The sequence below is a fragment of the Saccopteryx bilineata genome, chromosome 4 (assembly GCF_036850765.1).
Source record: "Saccopteryx bilineata isolate mSacBil1 chromosome 4, mSacBil1_pri_phased_curated, whole genome shotgun sequence".
NCBI classification, from domain to species: Eukaryota; Metazoa; Chordata; class Mammalia; order Chiroptera; family Emballonuridae; genus Saccopteryx; species Saccopteryx bilineata.
In genome coordinates this window covers 255,006,161-255,028,451 of record NC_089493.1, presented here as the reverse complement: position 1 = coordinate 255,028,451, position 22,291 = coordinate 255,006,161, and the positions used below count along the sequence as shown (strand labels likewise).

Here is a 22,291-nt window from a genome sequence, read left to right as displayed (position 1 = left end):
TGTGCAAATTAACTTCACTGTGAATTTCATAATGTATATATATATTAAATCATCACAATGCACATCCTAAATATATACAATTTTTATGTCAGTTATACCTCAATTAAGCTAGAAAAAAATAAACAAAAATCCTCCACGAGCTTAAAAATAAAAGTACCATTTTAATATCATAACAATGCACTTATTAGTAAAGAAAAACAGCACATTAACAACCAAGCCAATTATCAAAAAGAAATACAAAATGTAATAAATATTTACTTACCAACTTTCTCTGGATCAGATACACCAATTTCTATATCAAAAACATCTCCATTTGCTTCTTCTTCGATCTAGGAAAGATTATTTTTGGTGTTACAGATTCCAATTTATAGTCATCACACTAAATCGCTATAATTTTTATCATCGAACTTTTATTAGGGGCACTGTCACATCAATTAAAAAAGCATTCAATGATCGATTTCTAAAAAATAAAAGCTTTCTATTTCCTGACAATGTAAAAACACACACATATAAAGACAATAGGAAAAAGAACCTTTGGAAAAGTAACACAAAATTTTGTGCTCCTAAAACTCCTCAAATGGAGAAAAAAGCATTTTGGTCTTTTGCAATGATATTGTTGATTTCTTTTTGTTCTATATATCAAATCTTCAGACTCAGATTATTAAAATAATTAGATCATTAATTATTCTTAACAGTAAGAGCATTCAAAGTGGTATCTTTATTTTTTAGTAACAAGGAGTAGATTGGCAGATTACTACATATGTGCAGAAATTATACTAAGAAGCAACTTTAGTGTCTGATTTCTTTAATTACCTAGTAAACATGTTCTTCTTAAAGCCAATGAAAACACTATAAAGCTCATTGAAAAAAACCAGTAAGTAGGAAAAATGATAACCCTGGAAAACTACAGAGACCTTTTTAATGGTATTTTATTAAAAAAATTTTTTTGATTGACTTGAAAGAGAGGAAGGAAGGGGGAGGAGAAAGAGAGAGACAGAAAGAGAGAGGGAGGCAGAAAGAGAGGCATCCATTTGTTGTTGCACTTCTATTGTACATTCACTGGTTGCTTCCCACACGTGCCCTGACTGGGGATCAAACCCACAACCTTTGTGTTTAGGGATGACTCTCTAACCAACAGAGGCAACTGGCCAAGGCAATACCATTTAATTTTTTTCTCTTTTGTGACAGAGAGAGAGAGAGAGAGAGAGAGAGAGAGAGAGATAAGGAAAGACAGACAAGAAGGGAGAGAGATGAGAAGCATCAATTCTTCATTGCAGCTCCTTAGTTGTTCACTGATTTTTTTCGCATATGTGCCTTGACTGGGGGCTACAGCAGAGCGAGTGACCCCTTGCTCAAGCCAGCAACCTTAGGGTCCTGTCTATGATCCCATACTCAATCCAGCAGCCTTGGGCTCAAGCCAGAGACTTGGGCTTCAAGCCAGTGACCTTTGGACTCAAGCCAGTGACCATGGGGTCATGTCTATGATCCCAAGCTCAAGCCAGCAACCCTGCGCTCAAGCTGGTGAGCCTACACTCAAGCTGGTGAGCCTGTGCTCAAGCCAGATGAGCCCAAGCTCAAGCTGGCAACCTTGGGGTTTTGAACCTGGATCCTCTGCATCCCAGTCCAATGCCCTATCTACTGTGCCACTGCCTGGTCATGTGGCAATGGCATTTTAAATAAGCAACCCTAATAGCAACTCTTCAAGAAACTTTGTAATTCTCAAGAAGCACAGAAATTGTTAACTACTGCTGATTTTTAAAAGCAATATTAATAGTCTAACACTATTTAAAAGAAAAATGAGGGTTTTTTTAACCATAATCTTATTTCAAGATTACCCTCTTGCATAGATTTTTTTTTTAAGTAAGTCATATTTGGCCCTGGCTAGTAATGCAGTGGATAGAGCATTATTCCAGAGCACCAAGGTCACTGGCTCAATCCCAGGTTTGCTGGCTCAACCTCAAGGTCGCTACTGGAGCCCCAGTCAGGGCATGTAAAAGAAGCAATCAAAAGGTACACAGTTAAATGAAGCAACAACTTGCTGCTTTTCTTTCTCCTCCCTTCCTCTCTCTCAAAATCAATGGGGAATAAAAAAGTAAGCCACATTTGAAATATAGACTATATGAAATATATAAATTCTACAGGTAGATCGATAACTTTCACAAAGTGAACACACCTTTGTAAACAGAACCCAGATCAGGAAACAAACAGTATCACAGCCTAAAAGGCCCTTCGATGCTTTCCTTCCAGTCAGAACCCATCCTCCACCTGCCACAGGACCACCAACATTAACTGCATGCTTTTAACAAATAAAATTACTCAAAGTATCACTTGCTGTGACTAAGTTTTCAAGTACTTTCATATGTTATCTTATCTGACTGACACCAGAGCTCTGAGAGGAATACATCATCATAAGATCACAAATGACAAAATCCATGATTTAGGAAGGAAAGCAATTTGCCCAAGTTACTGGGTTAAAAAGCAGTGGGAATAAAATTAGAATTCAAATTATCAGACTCCTTTAGTCCAATGTTCTTTTCCCAAAATGTCTAAATGGCTTTGATTAAAAATGACTAATAACAACAACAACAAAAAGGAATGACTAACAGGAGAATGACATTGGATGGGGAAAATACTTAATATTTACACATTAATTTAGAATGTAAACATTTTTCCATACCTCCTCCCTAGATCTGTCAAAGATCACAGGAGCAGACATGCTCTTTGATTCAATTCTGGGAGCAATGAGTGCAGTAGGGGTCACAGGTGTGACTGCAGGAGACGGGTCAGAGGAGAGGATAGGTTCCCTCTCTGGACTGTCCAGAGAAACTTCTTCTGTGGCTTCTAGATACAAATTAAACAAGTTAGTTAAGGACAGTGGTAACAAACCCCCAGTAGTCTATATATATAGCAGTTAATGAATTACAAAAAACATTTTTATAGTATCCACAAATACCAAAATAATATTTAAAAATAACTGTTATAAATAACTTTATGAATCCTTCCTTACTTCTTTATCAAAACTTTGAAATCAACAGTGACCTTGTTGATTTTAGGAAGAATTCCAGTAAGTCAGCTTAATTTTAATTATCTATACATAATTATCTAGCAGTAAGGAAAAAGCTAGTAGGAAAGCAATGATGTGGGTAATTCCACATTCATTTGTGTTTGGATTTGTAATATATGTTATACTTGTGGTAACTTACCTCTAAAATCTTTTATTCAGACTAACATTGATTAATTTATACATATAAATACAAATTTTATGGCAGAAGTCTAACCAGAAATGTCCCAAGTGGAATTAAAAATTTGTTATGGAAAATTCACAAAGTTAGTAATCTAAAGCAGTTAACTGCTAAAGATTACTGGATATTAGTTGAATACACAAATATGACACAAAGTAAATAGGTATTTATGTTTTAATTTAAAATGCTCATTTACTTGAAAAATCTAAAAATAAATATATTTAAAACCAAATTAATAAACTATCTACAAGCTATGTAATAGTGTGCTAAATGTAATGTAGAAACACAAAAAAATGTAAAATATCATACCTGCCCTCAGGGAGTTTATAATCTAGTTGGGAAAATAAGACATAAGCATGTGGAATGTTAAATAATAATAAAAGACAAGTCAGAAACCAAGTGAACAATAAAAAGAATGGTACATTTAATTACTACAGTATATGAACTACAGGACAAACACTACAATTTGAACTAAGATGGAAGACAATATAGTAGGAAGGAGAAATCAGGAAGATTACAAAACTGATCATAGAAGATACAGATGGGTAGAGTTCCATTAAAATGAACAGCATAAGCAAAAAGCAAAGACATAAAAATAATAATTACAATCAGTGGTCATAAGGAAAACCACAGCTCTACTGGTTTATAGAATTGACACCAAGAGAAGGCAGGCAGAACTGCAAGGTAAATAAATAGGATCAGATCACTGGTTTCTAGCTTGAGGTTCTTAGATTCCTAGAGGTTTGAGAAGGTAATAATGGCAGTATACTAAAAATAGAAATAATAACCAAAATCTTTCAAACTATGGTAACCAGAGGAAGAAAAATAGGACTATGGATGTTGAATAGACTATATATGACCCTAATATAACAAACTAAAATCTTATATGCAACTTCAGGCTGTTAAGATTGCTAATCTTTATTTATTGATTTATTTTTATAGAAATGAAACCAATGAGCAGTAAATATAAGCAAGCAGTATCAAAGCTAGAAAGTGTGAGATCTTTAATCTACAAACAAGAGAAATAACAAGCAGAAAACAAAAAATAAAAAAACCAAATTTCATTGAAAGAGATGTTATTACTGACTATAGAGCCTCAGAGAAACTGTGAAAGACATTATAACTTTATTGAAATATCTGTACAGGTAAGTCAGTCATTTTAACTTTTCGATCACATTTTACTTCACTAATAAACCAGGTTTTGTATTCTTTGTACAGACTCTAACAGGTTGTTTTATAAATAGTAGAAGGCCTCAAAATAAAAAAAGCTAAATATGATCTAAGTAACTAATATGCAGGGAAACATGGAAATAAACAGATACAAACTTAGGTTCAACATGCTAATACATAGTCTGCCTTGCATCCTTTCATTATTTCTTTTATCAAAAGTAAAATAACACACAAGTTCAGGAAGGTTAATTTAATTTAAATCAGACCTAAAGGTTCCAGAGGATGCCTCTAGATACTAAGTAGAAAGATTAACTTTTCCTTAGAAGAGATACTTTGAAGACAAGCACAAATATCATCTAAGTAACACTTTACTCCTATGTTAGACACCAGGGAATTTTTTTTTTTGTTTTGTTTTTTGTTTTTTGGAATTTTTAAACAAAGGAATACTCATTAAACTAACAATTGATATTATCTGATAAAAGCATAAGTTAAATAAGCTAAGTATCCTGACAGAAAGTTCTAAAAGTCTAGACAATTTCACTATTGGCAACTTGTTCATCCTCACTCCTCTAAGATAGTTTCCTAAATGATGTACTGTAAATGAACAACTAAGGTGCTGCAACAAAGAACTGATGCTTCTCATCTCTATCTCTTCCTGTCTACCTCTACCTGTAACCTCTCTGTGTCTCTGTAAAAATAAAAATAAAAATAAATACACACACATATGTACGTATATTCAGTGAAGGTTAGTGCAGGATGCAACAAATTGTGGAGAGGTACTCTGCAGCCAACCATAGTGGGTGAGCACTCTTTACTAACAGTAAAGGTGTCATACTTTAAACTTTTCCTGGTACCACTTCTGACATACCAGCACTTGAAATGCTCCACAAAATGCATCAGCATACATACCAATACACACTAATCCCCTTATGGTTTTAAAATCAAAATGGCTAATCACTAGAGCAGTATCTATATTTGTCCTTTGATACAGGAGAAATAAATTAAGTACATGTTTTTACTACTGGACAATAGCTTCCACCATCCTGGTAACACGACTACTCTCTATTATGGTTTCCTAGTTCCTCTACAGAAGGAGGAACAATATACCTACTTAAAGGGTTTGTAAATAAGATGCAGATTTAGTATTAACTCTTTGATCAGATTAGGTCTTGGACAACTAATGATATCATTATGAAATGCAACTGAGTTTAAGAAAAAAGATAAAGCATAAAAAATGTATGTTCATAAATAACAAAGGAAACCTGACAATGTTTAGTTTTTTGTCCCTTTTTCTTTTCTTTTTAAACAAGCATGGATACGGACTATATTTGAATCACAATGTTTAGTACAGACTGCTAGCAAACTAAAACACAAAAGATTTTTTTGTGTTTTGATTTTTCTAATCAAGCTAACTGAGCAAATAAATATCACTATTTAGTCCTCACATGGCAAACTGCACTCTCTAAAAAAATACAAAATCCTCTTTCCTTGTGCTTGCACGCACGAACGTATACACACATGCACGCACACACACAGTTGTTGGAGCTTCAGCACACTTTATTTATATAACTTTAAGGTGAAAGAGTCTTTAATAAAATGGATAATCCAAAAGTTCTATAAGAAAAATACACACAATTTTAGATTAATACTACCTATAAGAAAAATACACACTATTTTAGATTAATACTACCTATTTAGCAGAGAAAGGAGTCAACTTTTAAACAAAACATAAATACAATAAAAAAACTTTATGGACTACCTGGAAAAAGTCCATGAAAAGAAAGAAACAAAAATATTACAACTTTGGTTAATTATGATTTTATTCTAAGTTGTTAGGTAGCTATAAAAGGGGGGAGGGATATGATTGGTATTAGGTATATTTTAAATTTTTTTTTTTTTTTTTTTTTTTTTTTTCATCTTTTCTGAAGCTGGAAACAGGGAGAGACAGTCAGACAGACTCCCACATGCGCCCGACCGGGATCCACCCGGCACGCCCACCATGGGGCGATGCTCTGCCCACCAGGGGGCGATGCTCTGCCCATCCTGGGCGTCGCCATGTTGCGACCCTCCTGGGTGTCGCCATATTGCGACCAGAGCCACTCTAGCGCCTGGGGCAGAGGCCACAGAGCCATCCCCAGCACCCGGGCCATCTTTTGCTCCAATGGAGCCTTGGCTGCGGGAGGGGAAGAGAGAGACAGAGAGGAAGGTGCGGCGGAGGGGTGGAGAAGCAAATGGGCGCTTCTCCTATGTGCCCTGGCCGGGAATCGAACCCGGGTCCTCCGCACGCTAGGCCGACGCTCTACCGCTGAGCCAACCGGCCAGGGCCAATTTTAAATTTTCTGATCTGATCTAATACAGAAATTCATCTACAGTAAAAACTTTTCATGGCTCTAATCAAGCAGGAAAGTATATGAACCTTTAGGATGAAAGACTATATTTTCAAATATAATTGTACAAAATATTCAAAATGGTTTAACTATTCAAACACTATAAAAGATGAGGACATATTAAATTTTAACTCTACAAAAGCATGTTCAGGTAAATTAAGCTGTTAAACATACAGAGTTACTATTTTAATTTTTGTGTCATTATTTCTAAGGAAAATTTGGCTTTTTAATATCCAAATATTAAATTGTATCTAAATTTTAAGTGTTAAGCAAAACACTATTTTAAAGAGAGTCCAATTTTTTTTTAAACGTAGGATGGTCTACACTAAACTCTGACCCTGTATCAAAACTATATTTTTCAAGCATGAATTTACTCACCTAAAAGAGAATGAAAATATAACAGGTGGTAAACACTGATACATCAAAAGCAAAAGATTTCAAATACACAAAGACTACAAAGTAATCTTTAAATCCAGAGTTTAATTTTGCTTTGTGACAATGTCTAATTAATAAAGAATATAAGCACTGCCATTTTTCAAAGAATGAATGCCACAACTATTACATTTTTGAGTCTAAGGACTGATCAAAACAACCAAATTATAACGTGATATTTTTTTTCATAGGCTTAAAACCAGAAAAGATCACATTTTTGCTTCTCTCAACTATCTATATTTTTCATAAAATTATCTAACTAAAATTTTCTTATCCTTCAAAGTTAACAAGATGCTACCACTAATGTTTTGAACAAAATTTCAGTTTTGTTTTAAGAATACTTTCTAACAGGACATATACTATAATAGGCCATAATTTTAAAAAAGAGGTAATTACTATTACCTGCAAAAAGATCTTCTCTGTCATCATCTAGCACAACTTCTGCAGGTTTTGGACCATTAGAGTTTGTACTAACATCTTCTTCTGTAAGAAGACTAACTGGTTCTGGAGATGATGGAATTGACTGTGGAAAAAAAAAAACAGTAATAGGTAATAGATTAGCATGTTTATCTGTTATAATTATGTCTCTATACATTACAGAAATAGAACATTCTCTTGATATGAGGGAAGAAAGAACAAGAACAGTTATTTATAGTTCCTCCTCTGAGGGCAAGAATGAACCAAAAACACATTTTTACTCATCTTCTCTCTTTTTAACATAAAGTCACTTAAGATTGAAAAAAATTCTTTTCTAGTCACCTCTTTTGAGATAACTATTGTATTACAATTAACAAAACCAAAATTTAATGCTTTGGTCATATATAAGAGATTATTATATAACAGTCAAAATGAAATTGTGAAAACATGTTAACATTTGTAAAGTTCTAAGTAGTGCTTTATTATAAGAGAAAGGTTTAATACTAGTTGAATCAAGACTACTATTATTCTAAAATTTTTATAGAATCAAACTAAAAATATGTCCTCTCTCTAAATATTTACATTTTAACTTAGCTAAGGGACTATTTTTGTACTTCTTAACCTTAATGTATAATAACCAACATAACAAAATCTAGATTGTAAAGCTTTTAGCTTTATTATAGTTTTCTTATAATATTTAAAACCAATATATCTAAAAACTAACATTAAAAAAAGGAAACTAAATATGTCAAAAGTGCACAGCTAGATATTTTCACAAACCCAACATCCCTGTGAAACCAGCATCTAGATCAAGAAATAGAACATTATCACCAAACCCAGAAGCTCTATTCACACTCCCTTTCATTCTTAACCCATTCCCCACATGGGCTTCTACCAGCATGGATTAGTTTTTCCTGTTTTTGCTCTTCATTAAATGGGAACAATACAAAAGACATTCATTTATGATAGGTTTTTGTTCTTAATGTTTTGTATGAGATTCTTCTACATTGCTATATGTAGTAATAGGTTACTGATTTTCACAGCTGTAAAATATTTCACTGTGTGAATATACAATTAATCCATTCTACTGTTGATGGGCTTTTGGGTAGTTACCAGTTTTTACTACTACCAAAAGGGTGTGTGAACTTTCTAGTATATATATCTTTTAGCAAACATGTGAACAAATTTTTTTGGTATGTACCTAAGGGATGGAATAGCTAGATAACTAAACAATCTTCTAACATGGTTAGATAATGTATACACTCACAAGCAATATATGGAAATTCCAGTTGCTCCTTGTCAACACTTTATGTTCCATCTTATTTCAGCTATTATGGCAGGTGTAGAGTATATCTTATTGTGGTTTGAATTTTCTTTTCCCTGATGAATAATGATGTTCAGCAATTTTTCAAATGTTTAATGGCCATTTGATTATCCTCTTTGTAAAGGGTCTCTTCAAGAATTTTGCTGATTTTTCTAGTGTTCTTACTGATTTGTAGGCATTCTTTATACGTTCTGGATAAAAGTTCGTCATGTCAGCTAGACAATACAAATATTTTTCCCGGTATGTGTGGATTTCTTCTTTTCTTTTTCTTTCCTTTCCCTTTCCCTTTCCCTTTCCCTTTCCCTTTCCCTTTCCCTTTCCCTTCCTTTCCTTTCTTTCTTTTTCTTTCCTCTTTCTTTCTTTCTTTCTTTCTTTCTTTCTTTCTTTCTTTCTTTCTTTCTTTCTTTCTTTTTCCTTCCTTCCTTCCTTCCTTCCTTCCTTCCTTCCTTCCTTCCTTTTCTTTCTTTCTTTTTTCTTTCTTTCTTTTTTCTTTCTTTCTTTTTTCTTTCTTTCTTTCTTTCTTTCCTTTCTTTCTTTTTCTCTCTCTTTCTTTCTTTCTTTCCTTTCTCTCTTTCTTTCTCTCTCTCTCTCTCCCTCCCTCCTTCCTTCCTTTCTTCTTTCTTTCTTTTCTTTCTTCTTCCTTCCTTCCTTCCTTCTTTCTTTCTCTCTCTCTCCTTCCTTCCTTCCTTCCTTCCTTCCTTCCTTCCTTCCTTCCTTTCCTTTCCTTTCCCTTCCCTTCCCTTCCCTTCCCTTCCCTTCCCTTCCCTTCCCTTCCCTTCCCTTCCCTTCCCTTCCCTTCCCTTCCTCTCTCTCTCTCTCTCTCCCTCTTTCTTTCTTTCTTTCTTTTTTTTACAGGGACCAAGAGAGAGTCAGAGAGAGGGATAGATAGGGACAAGACAGGAATGGAGAGAGATGAGAAGCATCATCATCAGTTTTTTGTTGCGACACCTTAGTTGTTCATTGATTGCTTTCTCATATGTGCCTTGACCCCGGGCCTTCAGTATACAGAGTAACCCCTTGCTCGAGCCAGTGACCTTGGGACCAAGCTGGTGAGCTTTTTGCTCAAACCAGATGAGCCTGCGCTCAACCTGGCAACCTTGGGGTCTTGAACCTTGGTCCTCCGCATCCCAGTCTGACGCTCTATATCCACTGTGCCACCGACTGGTCAGGCATGGATTTCTTAATGGTAGATTTTAATGAACAGAATTTCTTAATTTTTAGTAAGGATAAATTATCTATTTTTTCTTTGTAATTAGTAAACTTTCTGTACAATGAATAATCTTTTGAGGCCACTCCTAATCCATGTAATTTTTTCATCAGCTTCTTAAGTAAACTATCCTCTATACCATGCAACATTTCTCTAGAGCTTTGAAAACATCAATTCTTTATTGGAAAACTTAAAGGAGAGGTCTTTATTTCTCTCAGGAGCTCTCTCTTACACACTCAAACTCTCACAAAGGCGGGCCTCCTAAGCATTTTCATTTGAAGGAATTTAAAAACAAAGAAATTTATAATACTTCTGAAAGATGTTCTGACAACCTCAACCTCACCTCTGAGTCTGGGTAGGTGACTGGTCTATATCAGTGGTTCTCAACCTTTCTAATGCCGTGACCCTGCAATACAGTTCCTCATGTTGCGGTGACCCCAAACCAAAAAAATAATTTTGGTGGCTACTTCATAACTGTAATTTTGCTACAGTTACGATGATTCAGAATGTAAATACCTGATATGCATTATGTATTTTCCGATGGCTTTAGGCGACCCGCAGGGGTCGCAACCCACAGGTTGAGAACCGCTGGTCTATATGCTCCCACAGAGTATCTACTTCTTCCATCATAATTGCTCTTACCACATTACAGTATAATTATCATCCACTTAGACTATAAACTCTGTAAGGAAATAAAGTATCTTTTGTTTTTTAATAATTTTTACTTAGTTCCTGGCAGTAAACACTCAATGACTCTTAAATAAATTCTACGAACATAATTATAAATATGCCTAAGAATTAGCCAGATTGGCCACAAGTTTGTCAATAATACTGAAAATTTTGAAATAACCCACAGCGTATCTACATAAAAATGTGGCAGAGTGGCTACAACACTCAACACTTACTCAAGATAAAAATCTCGGTGAACTAGGAATATAGGAGAACCTCCTCAATTTGAGAAAGGCTCTCTACAAAAAACCCACAGCTAACATTATACTTAATAATGAAAAAACCGAAGCTTTCCCACTAAGATCAGGAACAAGGGCAGAATGTCTCTTTACCACTGCTTTTTAACATTGTATTTGAGTGTACTAAAGTAGTAGGACAAGAAAAGAAATAGTATACAGATTGGGAAGGAAGAATAAAACTCTTGGTTCACAGATGACATGACATCTAAGTAGAAAATCCAAAATAAATAAATAAATAAAACCCCTGCAGAACTAACAAGCAAAGTTGCAAGATACAAAGTTAATATTCAAAAGTTAATCACTTTCCGCCTCACCAGGCGGTGGCGCAGTGGATAGAACATCGGACTGGGACGCAGAGGACCTGGGTTCAAAACCCCAGTTTGAGCGCTGGCTCACCAGCTTGAGTGCAGGGTCGCTGGCTTGAGTGTGGGATCATAGATATGACCCCCAGGTCGCCGGCTTTAGCAAGGGGTCACTCGCTCTGCTGGAGAACCCTGGTCAAGGAACATATAAGAAAGCAATCAATGAACAACTAAGGTGCCTCAATGAAGAATGAAAGCTTCTCATATCTCTCCCTTCCTGTCTGTCTGTCCCTCTGTCACAAAAAAAGTTAATCACTTTCCTATACACTAATAGAATTTGAAATTAAGAATACCATTTATATCAGCACTACCCAAAATGAAAACTTCTTAGGTATAAATTTAATAAAATATGTATAAGTTTCATATGAGGGAAATGACAAATCTCTGATGAATGAAATCAAAGGAAAGCTAAATAAATGGAGATATATTCCATGTTTATGGGTAGGAAGGCTCAATATTGTCAAGATGGCAGTTCTTCCTAACTTGATCTACAGAGTCAATGCAACCCCAATCAAAATCCCCATAAATTATTTTGAGAATATTGACAAAATTATACTAAAGTTTATTTATATGGAGAGGCAGAACACTCAGAATAGCCAATATGATATTGAAGGAGAAGAATAAAGCTAGAAGGCTGATGCTACTGACTTCAAGGCTTTACTATAAAGCTACAGTAATCAGACTGAATTCTTTCACTTAAAAATGTACATTTAAGTTTCCTCTATGCCTTTTCAGACTGGCTGTTCACTAAACAGGTATTGGTGAAAAAATAAACAGGTCACTGGAACAGAACAGAGACCCGAACAGACCTACATAAATACAGCTAACTGATCTTTGAGAAAGTAGCAAAGAATTACAATGGAGGAAAAACGTATCTTCAATAGTGCTGGAACAACTGTACGTCCACATGCAAAAAATAGTAACCTACACAAAGACCTTATATTCTTCAGGCGTCCCCAAACTGCGGCCCCCTGAGGCCATTTATCCGGCCCCCCTGCCGCACTTCCGGAAGGGGCATCTCTTTCACTGGTGGTTAGAGAGGAGCACTGTATGTGGTGGCCCTCCAACAGTCTGAGGGACAGTGAACTGGCCCCCTGTGTAAAAAGTTTGGGGACCCCTGCTTTAAATAAATCAACTCAAAATGGATCACAGATCTAAATGCAAAGCACAAAAGTATAAAATTCTTAGAAAATAACATAGAAGAAAAATCTAGATCACCTTAGGTTTGGCCATGAGTTTTTACATACAACACAAAAGTACAATCCAAGAAATAAAGAATTGATTAGACTTAAGTAAAATTAAAAATTTCTGCCCTTCCAAAGATACTGTCAAGAGAATGAAAAAACAAGCTATAAACTGGGAGAAAAAATTTGCAAAAGACATATCCGATAAAAGACTGTTATCCAAAATATACAAAGAACTCTTTAAACAGTAAGAAAATGAACACCCCAATCAAAATGTGCCGAAGACCTTAACAGACACCTCACCAAAGATATACACATGATAAATAAGCATATAAAAAGATGCCTCATATCTTTGTCCTCAGAAAACAAATTAAAACCACTATACCTCACTGTGGTACACTCGATACTCCTATTAGAATGGTCAAGCTCCCATTAGAATGGCCACCAAATGCTGGCAAGGATATAGTAAAGTAACAGGAACTCTTCTTATTCATTGCTGGTGGGAATGCAAAAATAGTACAGCCACTTTGGAAGACAGTTTGGCAGTTTCTTGTAAAACTAAACATTTTCTTATCATCCTGTACAGCAATCACACTTTGTATTTATCCAGTGCAGTTGAAAACCTATGTCTCTACAAAACTCTGTACACAATGCTTACAGAAGCTTTATTCATAACTGCCAAAACTTGGAAGCAATCAAGATGTCCTTGAGTTAGGTGAATGGATAAAGCATGGTATTTCAGACAATGAAATATCACTTAGTACTAAAAAAAATGAGCTATCTAGCCATGCATGAAAAGGCAAAGAAAAAATTTAAATGCATATTACTAAGTGAATGAAGTCAGACTGAAAAGACTACACATTGTGTGATCCCAACTATATGACATCCTGGAAGAAAATTAAACTTTGGAGAGACAGTAAAAAAGATCAGTGGGTTGGGGGGAAGAAAGAATGAATAGGCAGAGCAGAGCGGATGTGTAGAACAGTGAAGCTATTCTGTGTGATAATATAATGGTAGGTACATGTCAATACATATGACCAAATCCATAGAATGTACAATACCAATAGTGAATCCTAATGTGAACTATGAACTTCCAGTGAATATGAAGTGCCATTGTACCATATTTTTCGCTCCATAAGATGCTCCCCCCCCCCAAAGTAGAGGGGAAAATGCCCATGTGTCTTATGAAGTGAATGTTCATTTTATTTTATTTTATTTTTCAATAAATAAGTTTTTATTTTAATGGGGTGACACCAATAAATCAGGGTACATATATTCAAAGAAAACATGTCCAGGTTATCTTGCCATTCAATTCTGTTGCATACCCATCACCCAAAGTCAGATTGTCCTCCATCACCTTCTATCTAGTTTTCTTTGTGCCCCTCCCCACCCCCTCCCCCCGCCCCCCGTAACCACCACACTCCTGTCCATGTCTCTTAGTCTCGTTTTTATGTCCCACCAATGTATAGAATCCTGCAGTTGTTTTTTTTCTGATTTACTTATTTCACTCCGTATAATGTTATCAAGATCCCACCATTTTGTTGTAAGTGATCCGATGTCATAATTTCTTATGGCTGAATAGTATACCATGGTGTATATGTGCCACATCTTCTTTATCCAGTCTTCTATTTTTTTTTTTACAGTGATTAAAGCCTTTAAGCAAACTCTTGGCCAATACAGCAAGAATCCATAAAAGAGCAGTGTCCTTAACATGTTCACCAAGTCCAAGCTGGCCCCAACACCATGCCAAATCCCTGAAAAATGCAACCCAACCCCAGTTCAGTCTGTAAGGAGCTGTCACAAGGAGCAGGAGTCCAGGAAAAGTCCACATCCAGGAAAAGTCCGCACGGCACTAAAATTGTTGTCACATTTCTATGCTTTGCAGCTCATGTCCAAGTCCCAATGAACGCTGCTTCTAGCTGGTAATGATTCAGGTAGACTGGAAAAGCCATCTGCAGCATGTGTGGAGATGGAGCTTCTGTTCTCCTCTGCCTGGAGAGATGAGACCAGGCTGCTTTTCCCTGGAGCTCTGCGACTGTGGCTTGGTAAAGAGAACCTTGGGATACACTAAGCTGGGTGGCAAAGGTAGTTTCATAATAGAAGTTGGCAAAAGGGGGAAAGAGAGCTCTAAATTAGGAGTGGGTCCCAGCCTGAAATATAAGTGGGGCATTGAGGTAGGAGGAATAAAGGAAACACTATATATTAAACAAAGCAGCAGAAAATAGGACTATCAACACCCACAACAGAGATCTTCGAGGGAAGAATAAAAAACCTGACTATTTAGGCAAGACATAGTTAAGTGGCCCTTGTGCAAATGAGATCAGTTTACCTGCTTCTTGGAAGAAATACCCTAGGCTCATCCACAGTGTTGTAGATGGGGTCGACGGCCCTGGGCACCTTCAGCCTTCAGTGGCAAACCCCAGCATTCTAGGCAAGGTTAGGTCATAGGTGGCTGGAGCAGGGCTGGAAGAGACTGAACCCTCTCTTAGAGGAGTGAGGGAGAAGCCTACCTTCCAGTGTCCCTGTTTCCTCACAGCAGAGGCGTGTAAGTCTGGCAGGCTTTAGCTCAATGACCTTCCTTTCCACTATTGAAGCAGGACCCAGATGGCAATCTATGAGACCCCTTTGAGGCGTTGGAGCCTTTAAGGGTGTATCCTAAAAGCTGGTAGTTCCCCTGATCTCTATTGGGCTTTTTCTGGCTCTTGGTATCTTAAAGGCCATGCTCAGAAGATCTCGCTGAGGGGTTTGAGGATCCCCATCTGCCTATATAAATCTTTTTGTTCATTTTATTTTTTAGCTGCTGTGGGGTGCTGCGCTGGTAAACATGTAGAATGAGCGCCAGCAAGAGTGGAATCATACCCGCCACAGCGGCGTGCAGAACTGACATCTGCTGAGTGATCTCTCCTGGTTCTGGTTTCCACAGTTGCATGCAGCGCAGGAGGGAAGGTGAGCAACGTCGTGTGGGCGCATTCATCTGGCATCATCGAGGGCAGACGTGAGAGGCGCGCTGCAGGGGTGGAGGGCTGCGCTGCAGCTGCTGGAGCTCCATGTGAAGTGCTGACGTCACTTGCTGCCCTATTAGTGCTTGACCAGTTTGGAGCACATATTAGCGAAACCACACAAAAACTTTTAAGAAGTGAAGACTAATCTAGCTGTATTCCTGGGGGTCTTACCAGCCAGTTGCAACCTTTCGACATTTCCATAAACAAAGCGTTTAAAGTCTTTATGCGAGAAGAGTGGAACAAATGGATGGCTTCTGGTAATCATGATCTGACACCAACTGGATGAATGAAGAGACCAACTATCACTCAAGTTTGTGATTGGGTAAAAACATCATGGCAGTCAGTGAAGAATGAAACCATGGTATAGTCCTTCAAAAAATGTGGCATTAGCAATGCCTTGGATGGCACTGAAGATGGATCATATATGAAAATAGTAAAGAAAGTGATACCAGTGATTGTGAGCAACTGGGCTTCTTAAATTCTGACACTAGCGATGATGAGTTCCTGGTGTTCCCGGAGAACTAGAAGAGTATTTGAACATTAAAGTCTCTTCTCTTTTGTTAATAACAGTGCTAATGGTTAATACTGCTGAGTTTACATTGTTGAAATATTACTGTGCTATATTTTACTAAATATTTTAACACACCATTTGGTTCAGAGTATTTTTTTTCTTATTTTCCTCCTTAAAATCCTAGGTGCGTCTCATGGTCAGGCGTTTTTTGCTCATGGCTTGAGCAAAAAAAAAAGCTCACCAGCTTGGACTCAAGGTCGCTGGCTTGAGCAAGGGGTTATTCGATCTGCTGAAGGCCTGCGGTCAAAGCACATATGAGAAAGCAATCAATGAACAATTAAGGTGTCCCAACGAAAAACTGATGATTGATGCTTCTCATCTCTCTCTGTTCCTGTCTGTCTGTCCCTATCTATCCCTCTCTCTGTCCCTAAATAAATAAATAAATAAATGTTTCCTAGTCTCTTTGTCCCCCCAGAAACTAACATATACTTTGTATTGAATAAAATATAGGCATTAAGGTCCTAAATATGATTTCTATACTCAACTTCATTTTTTTTTTTAAGTGAGAGGAGGGTGTCTGGGGCTAATGATGGAATCAACTGAGTTATCCTCAGCGCCCAGGGCCTGTGCTGGAACTGATCAAGCCACTGGCTACAAGAGGGGAAAAGAGAGTGAAGAGGGAGAGGGAGGGGGAAGAGAAGCAGATAGTCAGTTCTCATGTGTGCCTTGACCAGGGATCGAACCTGGGATGTCCACATGTCAGGCTGACACTCTAACCACTGAGCAACTGGCCAAGGCCTCAACTTCACTTTAAACAAAGATTTCTATCTGTAAAATTTCCTGGGAATTAGCTCTAAATTCTAGTTCTGCCTGCACACTAACTTGTTTATGGCTACATAACAAATTTCCTTGTGCCAACTTATTTTTGTCCATATAAGTGCATCAGAAATTTTTTTTTTAAGTTGAGAGGAGAGGAGATAGTGAGGCAGACTCCCAGATTGAGATCCACCCAGCAACCCAATCTGGGGCCAAATACAATACTCAAGTACCAAGCTATTTTTAGCACCTGAGGCTGATATGCTCCAAAGGAGCTATCCTCAGCACCAGGGGTTACACTGGAACCAACTGATCCACTGGCTGCAGAAGGGGAAGAGGGAGAGAAGAGGGAGAGGGAGGGCGGGAGAAGCAGATGGTTGTTTCTCCTTTGTGTCCTGGCCAGAGATCGAACCAGGGACTTCTGCAAACGGGGTGAGGCTCTATTCACTGAGCAAACAGGCCAGGGCTGTTCTAACATATTCTTTTAATCTATCCATTTCATTATTTTATAAGTTCCAAATCCAGAGCCACCTAACTTTATTTTTCTTTGCATTTTTCAACCTTGCTTGATATTAACTTTGAGATAAAAAGAAATAAATTAATCTTGAAACAAAACAGCAAAATTAGAAAAAAATAAATGCAATATTAAAAATTGGGAATCTCAATTCATTGTTATAATGTAATATTTACATAAGTGAATTTGTAACCAAATCTCAAGGGAAAAGGTAATCAGCAGATGCCGACCTCAATATAGCACAGATATTGAAGATAATAGTTAAAACAACTTTCTATGCTCCATGAGGTAAAGGTAAAAACATTTTAAATTAAAAGACAGAAGTTCTCAGCAAGGAACTAGAAGCTACAAAAAATCACCAAATAAAAATTTCAGAACTGAAAAAGAAACTGTCAGAAATAAAAAGTTTGCAGAATGGATTCAATAACAGGAAGATGATGATAGAAATTAGTGTCAGTGAAATGGAAAAGTCTATAGAAAGTATATAATCTGAATAACAATGAAGAAAGTTTGAAAATATGAACAAAGTCTCAAGGATCTGTGGGGCAGTATCAAAACATCTTAATATTTATGTCACCGGAGTCCAAGGAGAAATAAAATTTCTAAATTGGGTGATGGACAAATTTATAGACTCAAGAAGTTAAACTCCAAAGAGGAAAAAAAATCAAAGAAAACTATACTTTCATATAACCTTATCAAAGTGCTGAAAATAAAACAGAGAAAAATAATGCACATAAAAAAAATAGACACTTTACAGGGGAGCACTGATACAAATGACTGGAGAGCTCTCAACAGAAATCACAAAGGCTAGAAACAGTATAACACTTTCAAAGGTCTGGAAAAAAAAGAATCAACCCAGAAATCTATAATCAGCAAAAATATCATTCAGAGATTAAAGTGAAATAAAGAGTTTCAGATAAAAGTACAAATAAGAGAATGCATCACTGATTGCCTCTAAAAAAAAAAGGCTAAAGGAAGTTCTTTATGCTAAAGAAAAATGGCACAAGAGGGGGCAATGGGAGAAGAAAAAGCAACAGAAGTGATTAAATATATGTATAACTATAAGTCTACAGTAAGTCCTAATCTAATGTAATCACTAAGTTCTTGGAAACTGCAATTTTAAGTGAAACAACAGATAATGAAACCAATTTTACAGAAGTCAATTGATACATATAAGAGTATCAACTACAGTAAATTTCTGGCCACAAAAATCCTTGTCTATATGGTCTATTAATCTATGACAAACGAGGCCAGGATATGCATAGATAAAGGCAGTCTCTTCAATAAGAGGTATTGCCAAACTGAAGATACAGCTTTGACCAGTTGGCTCAGTGGTAGTGTGTCCACCACATGTGTGGATGTCCCAGGTTCGATTACTGGTCAGGGCACACAAGGAGAAGCACCCATCTGCTTCTCCACCCATCTCCCTCTCTCTTCTTCTCTCTCTTCCTCTCCTGCAGCATGGCTCGATTGGAGAGAGGTAGCCCGTGGCATTGAGGATAGCTCCAAGGCCTCTGCCTCAGGCGCTAAGAGCTCAGTTGCTGAGCAACAAAAACACGCCCAAGATGGGCAGAGCATCGCACCCCTAGTGGGCTTGCCAGGTGGATTCCAGTTGAGGCACATGTGGGAGACTGTCTCTCTGCCTCCCCTGGATATACACACACAAAATAAAACTAGACCACTTACACCATACACAAAAGTAAATTCAAAATTAATGAAAAATTTATTTAAAAAAATTTTAAGACTTGATTTATTTTAGAGAGAAAGAGAGAGAGAAACAAAGGGAGGAGGAGCAAGAAGCATCAACTCCTATACGTGCCTTGACCAAAGCAGTCCACAATTTCAAACTGGCTACCCTCAGCGTTCCAGGTCGAATTATCCATTGCGCCACCACAGGTCAGGCAAAATGAATTAAAGAGTTAAATCTTAGTCCTGAAACCATAAAACCCCTCGAGGAAAACATTGGCAGTAAACCCTTTGACATGGCTCTTAGAAGTATCTTTTTGGATATATCTTTTCCAGCAAGGCAAACAAAAAGAAATAAACAAATGGGAATACATCAAACTAAAAAGTTTGTGCACAGTGAAGGAAATCATTAACAAAATGAAAAGACAACAACCTACAGAATGAGAAAAGATACTCATAAATGATTCATCTGATAAAGGTGTATCAATATTCAAAATATTCAAAATAAAGGTATATTAATATTCAAAACATACACATCTACATTCCAAAATAACCATAAAATTCAATTAAAAAATGGGCAGAGGTCCTGAATAGAAAATTCTCCCTAGAGGACATAGACATGACTAAAAGATATGTGAAAAAATGTTCAACAGGCCCTGGCAGGTTGGCTCAGTGGTAAAGCATCAGGCTGGCGTGCAGGAGTCCCGGGTTCGATTCCCAGCCAGGGCACACAGGAGAAGCGCTCATCTGCTTCTCCACCCCTCCCCCTCTCCTTCCTCTCTGTCTCTCTCTTCCCCTCCTGCAGCCGAGGCTCCATTGGAGCAAAGATGGCCCGGGCGCTGAGGATGGCTCTGTGGTCTCTGCCTCAGGTGCTAGGATGGCTCTGGATGCAGCAGAGTGATGCCCCAGATGGGCAGATCATCGTCCCCTGGTGGGCATGCCGGGTGGATCCCGGTTGGGCGCATGTAGGAGTCTGTCTGACTGCCTCCCCGTTTCCAGCTTCGGAAAAATGCAAAAAAAAAAAAGTTCAACATCAGTAGTAAGGGAAGTGCAAATTAAAACCACAATGACAGCCTGACCAGGCAGTGTCACAGTGGATAGAGCATCAGCCTGGGACTCAGAGGATCTAGATTCAAAACCCTGAGGTCACCAGCCTGAGCACGGACTCATCCAGCTTAAGCACCGGTCACTGGCTTGAGCGTAGGATCATAGACATGATCCTATGGTCCTTGGCTTGAGCCCAAAGGTTGCTGGTTTGAGCAAGGGGTCACTGACTTGGCTGGAGCTCCCAGGTCAAGGCACATATGAGAAAGCAATCAATGAACAACTAAGGTGCCACAATGAAGACTTGATGCTTCTCACATTTCTCTCCCTTCCTGTCTGTCTGTCCCTATCTGGCCCTCTCTTTCTCTCTCTCGCTAAAAATAAAATAATAAACAAATGGGAATACATCAAACTAAAATATAAAATAGAACCACAATGCGATATCTCTTTGCACCAGTCAGTAGGGCTATCATCAATACAGTCGTATCCTGAGATACAAACAGACCAACATACGAATTTTTAAGATACGAGCTGCGACTTGGTCCATATTTTTGTTCGAGATCCAAGTGAAATTCCGATAAGAGTCATGATTCGGGAAGCTGCCACTAGTTGGCGCACTGCCACACGGGTCCAGTATCTGCAGTTTGATATATGAGTTGACTAACTTAGGAGCTCAGTTACAGAACAAATTAAATTCGTATCTCAAGATACCACTGTAACTCAATAAATAACTAAATAACAAATAATAAGTGTTCGTGAGGATGTGGTAAAAAGGGAACCCTTGTGTATTGTCAGCGATTTTGTAAATTTGAGCAGTCATTATGAACAACAGAATGGAGAGTCTTCAAAAAAGTAGAGATCTGCCACACGACCCAGCAATTCCACTTTGGGGTATTTATTCAAAGAAAACAAAAACACTAATTCTGATTTCTGGTGAGAAATATACAGTTCTTCTAATTGTTTCCCTAACTGTAATTTTTTTCTTTAGCTGCTTTCAGTGCCTTAATTTGGGAAGGTTTTAGCCATCTTGAAATATTTTTTCTGCACTCCAATGACCTGAATGTTAAGACTCCAGTGTATGGCTAGGCCTGTGGTGGTGTGGTAGATAGAGTGTCAACCTGGAAGGCTGAGGGTGTCAGTTCAAAACCGGGGGCTTGCTGGGACAAGGCACATAGGTCAAGCAAGCACATAGGAACAACTAAAGTGAAACAGCTATGAGTTGATACTTCTCGCTCCCCCCTCTGTAAAATCAGTAAATAAAATCTTTTAAAAAAATCCACAAAACTCCAATGACATGAATGTTAAGACTTTTTTATATTGTCTCACAGGTCTCTAAATTGTTATTTTTTTTTCATTTTTTTCCCTTGTTTTTCAGACTGGATTATTTTCTAATGACTTATCTTCAAGTTTACTTACCTTCAAGAAATGTAAAGGGTTTGAAATTTCACCCTCCTTGTAAGCTAATAAAATAATTGTTTTATGGTTGCTGGAAGAAGATAACATAAAGGACTGTATTATTCAAAGTATAATCACCCTGGCTGGTTGGCTCAGTAGTAGAGCATCTGCCCAGCATGTGGATGTCCTGAGTTCGATTCCTGCTCAGGGCACACAGATGCAACCATCTGCTTCACCACGCCTCCCCCTCTCCCTTCTCTCCTTTCTTTCTGCACCCCCTCCTATAGCCATGGTTTGATTGGTTCAAGTGCATCTGCCCAAGGTGCTGAGGATGACTCTGTGGCCTCTCCCTCAGGTGTTAAAAAATGGCTCAGATACTGAGTAATGGAGCAACGGCCCCAGATGGGCAGAGCATCACCCCCTAGTTGGCTTGCTGGGTGGATCCCAGTTGGGATGTATTCCTCTCCTGTCACTAAAATAAAAAACTTAAAAAAATTTTTTAAGTATAATCAGCAGCATGAGTATCATATTTGTGACAATTTCCCTTGCCCCTCACTTATCACTGTGATGAGATTGAAAGGCCCGGGGCCAATACTGCACTGCTTTGGTTTGTGTCACAGCTGAGGAACA

General features: G+C 37.6%; 1 protein-coding gene across 1 annotated transcript in view; it reads right to left on the bottom strand.

Annotated features, from left to right (window-relative positions):
• Window positions 1-22,291, bottom strand: part of SNX2 (sorting nexin 2) — a 72,064-nt gene that overhangs the window by 34,248 nt on the left and 15,525 nt on the right. The window contains exons 2-4 of the mRNA XM_066274188.1: window positions 7,634-7,754; window positions 2,678-2,841; window positions 263-329 (exon numbers count right to left, since the gene is read on the bottom strand). Coding sequence (XP_066130285.1) covers window positions 263-329; window positions 2,678-2,841; window positions 7,634-7,754 — 352 coding nt within the window. The remainder of the gene's footprint in view (window positions 1-262; window positions 330-2,677; window positions 2,842-7,633; window positions 7,755-22,291) is intronic.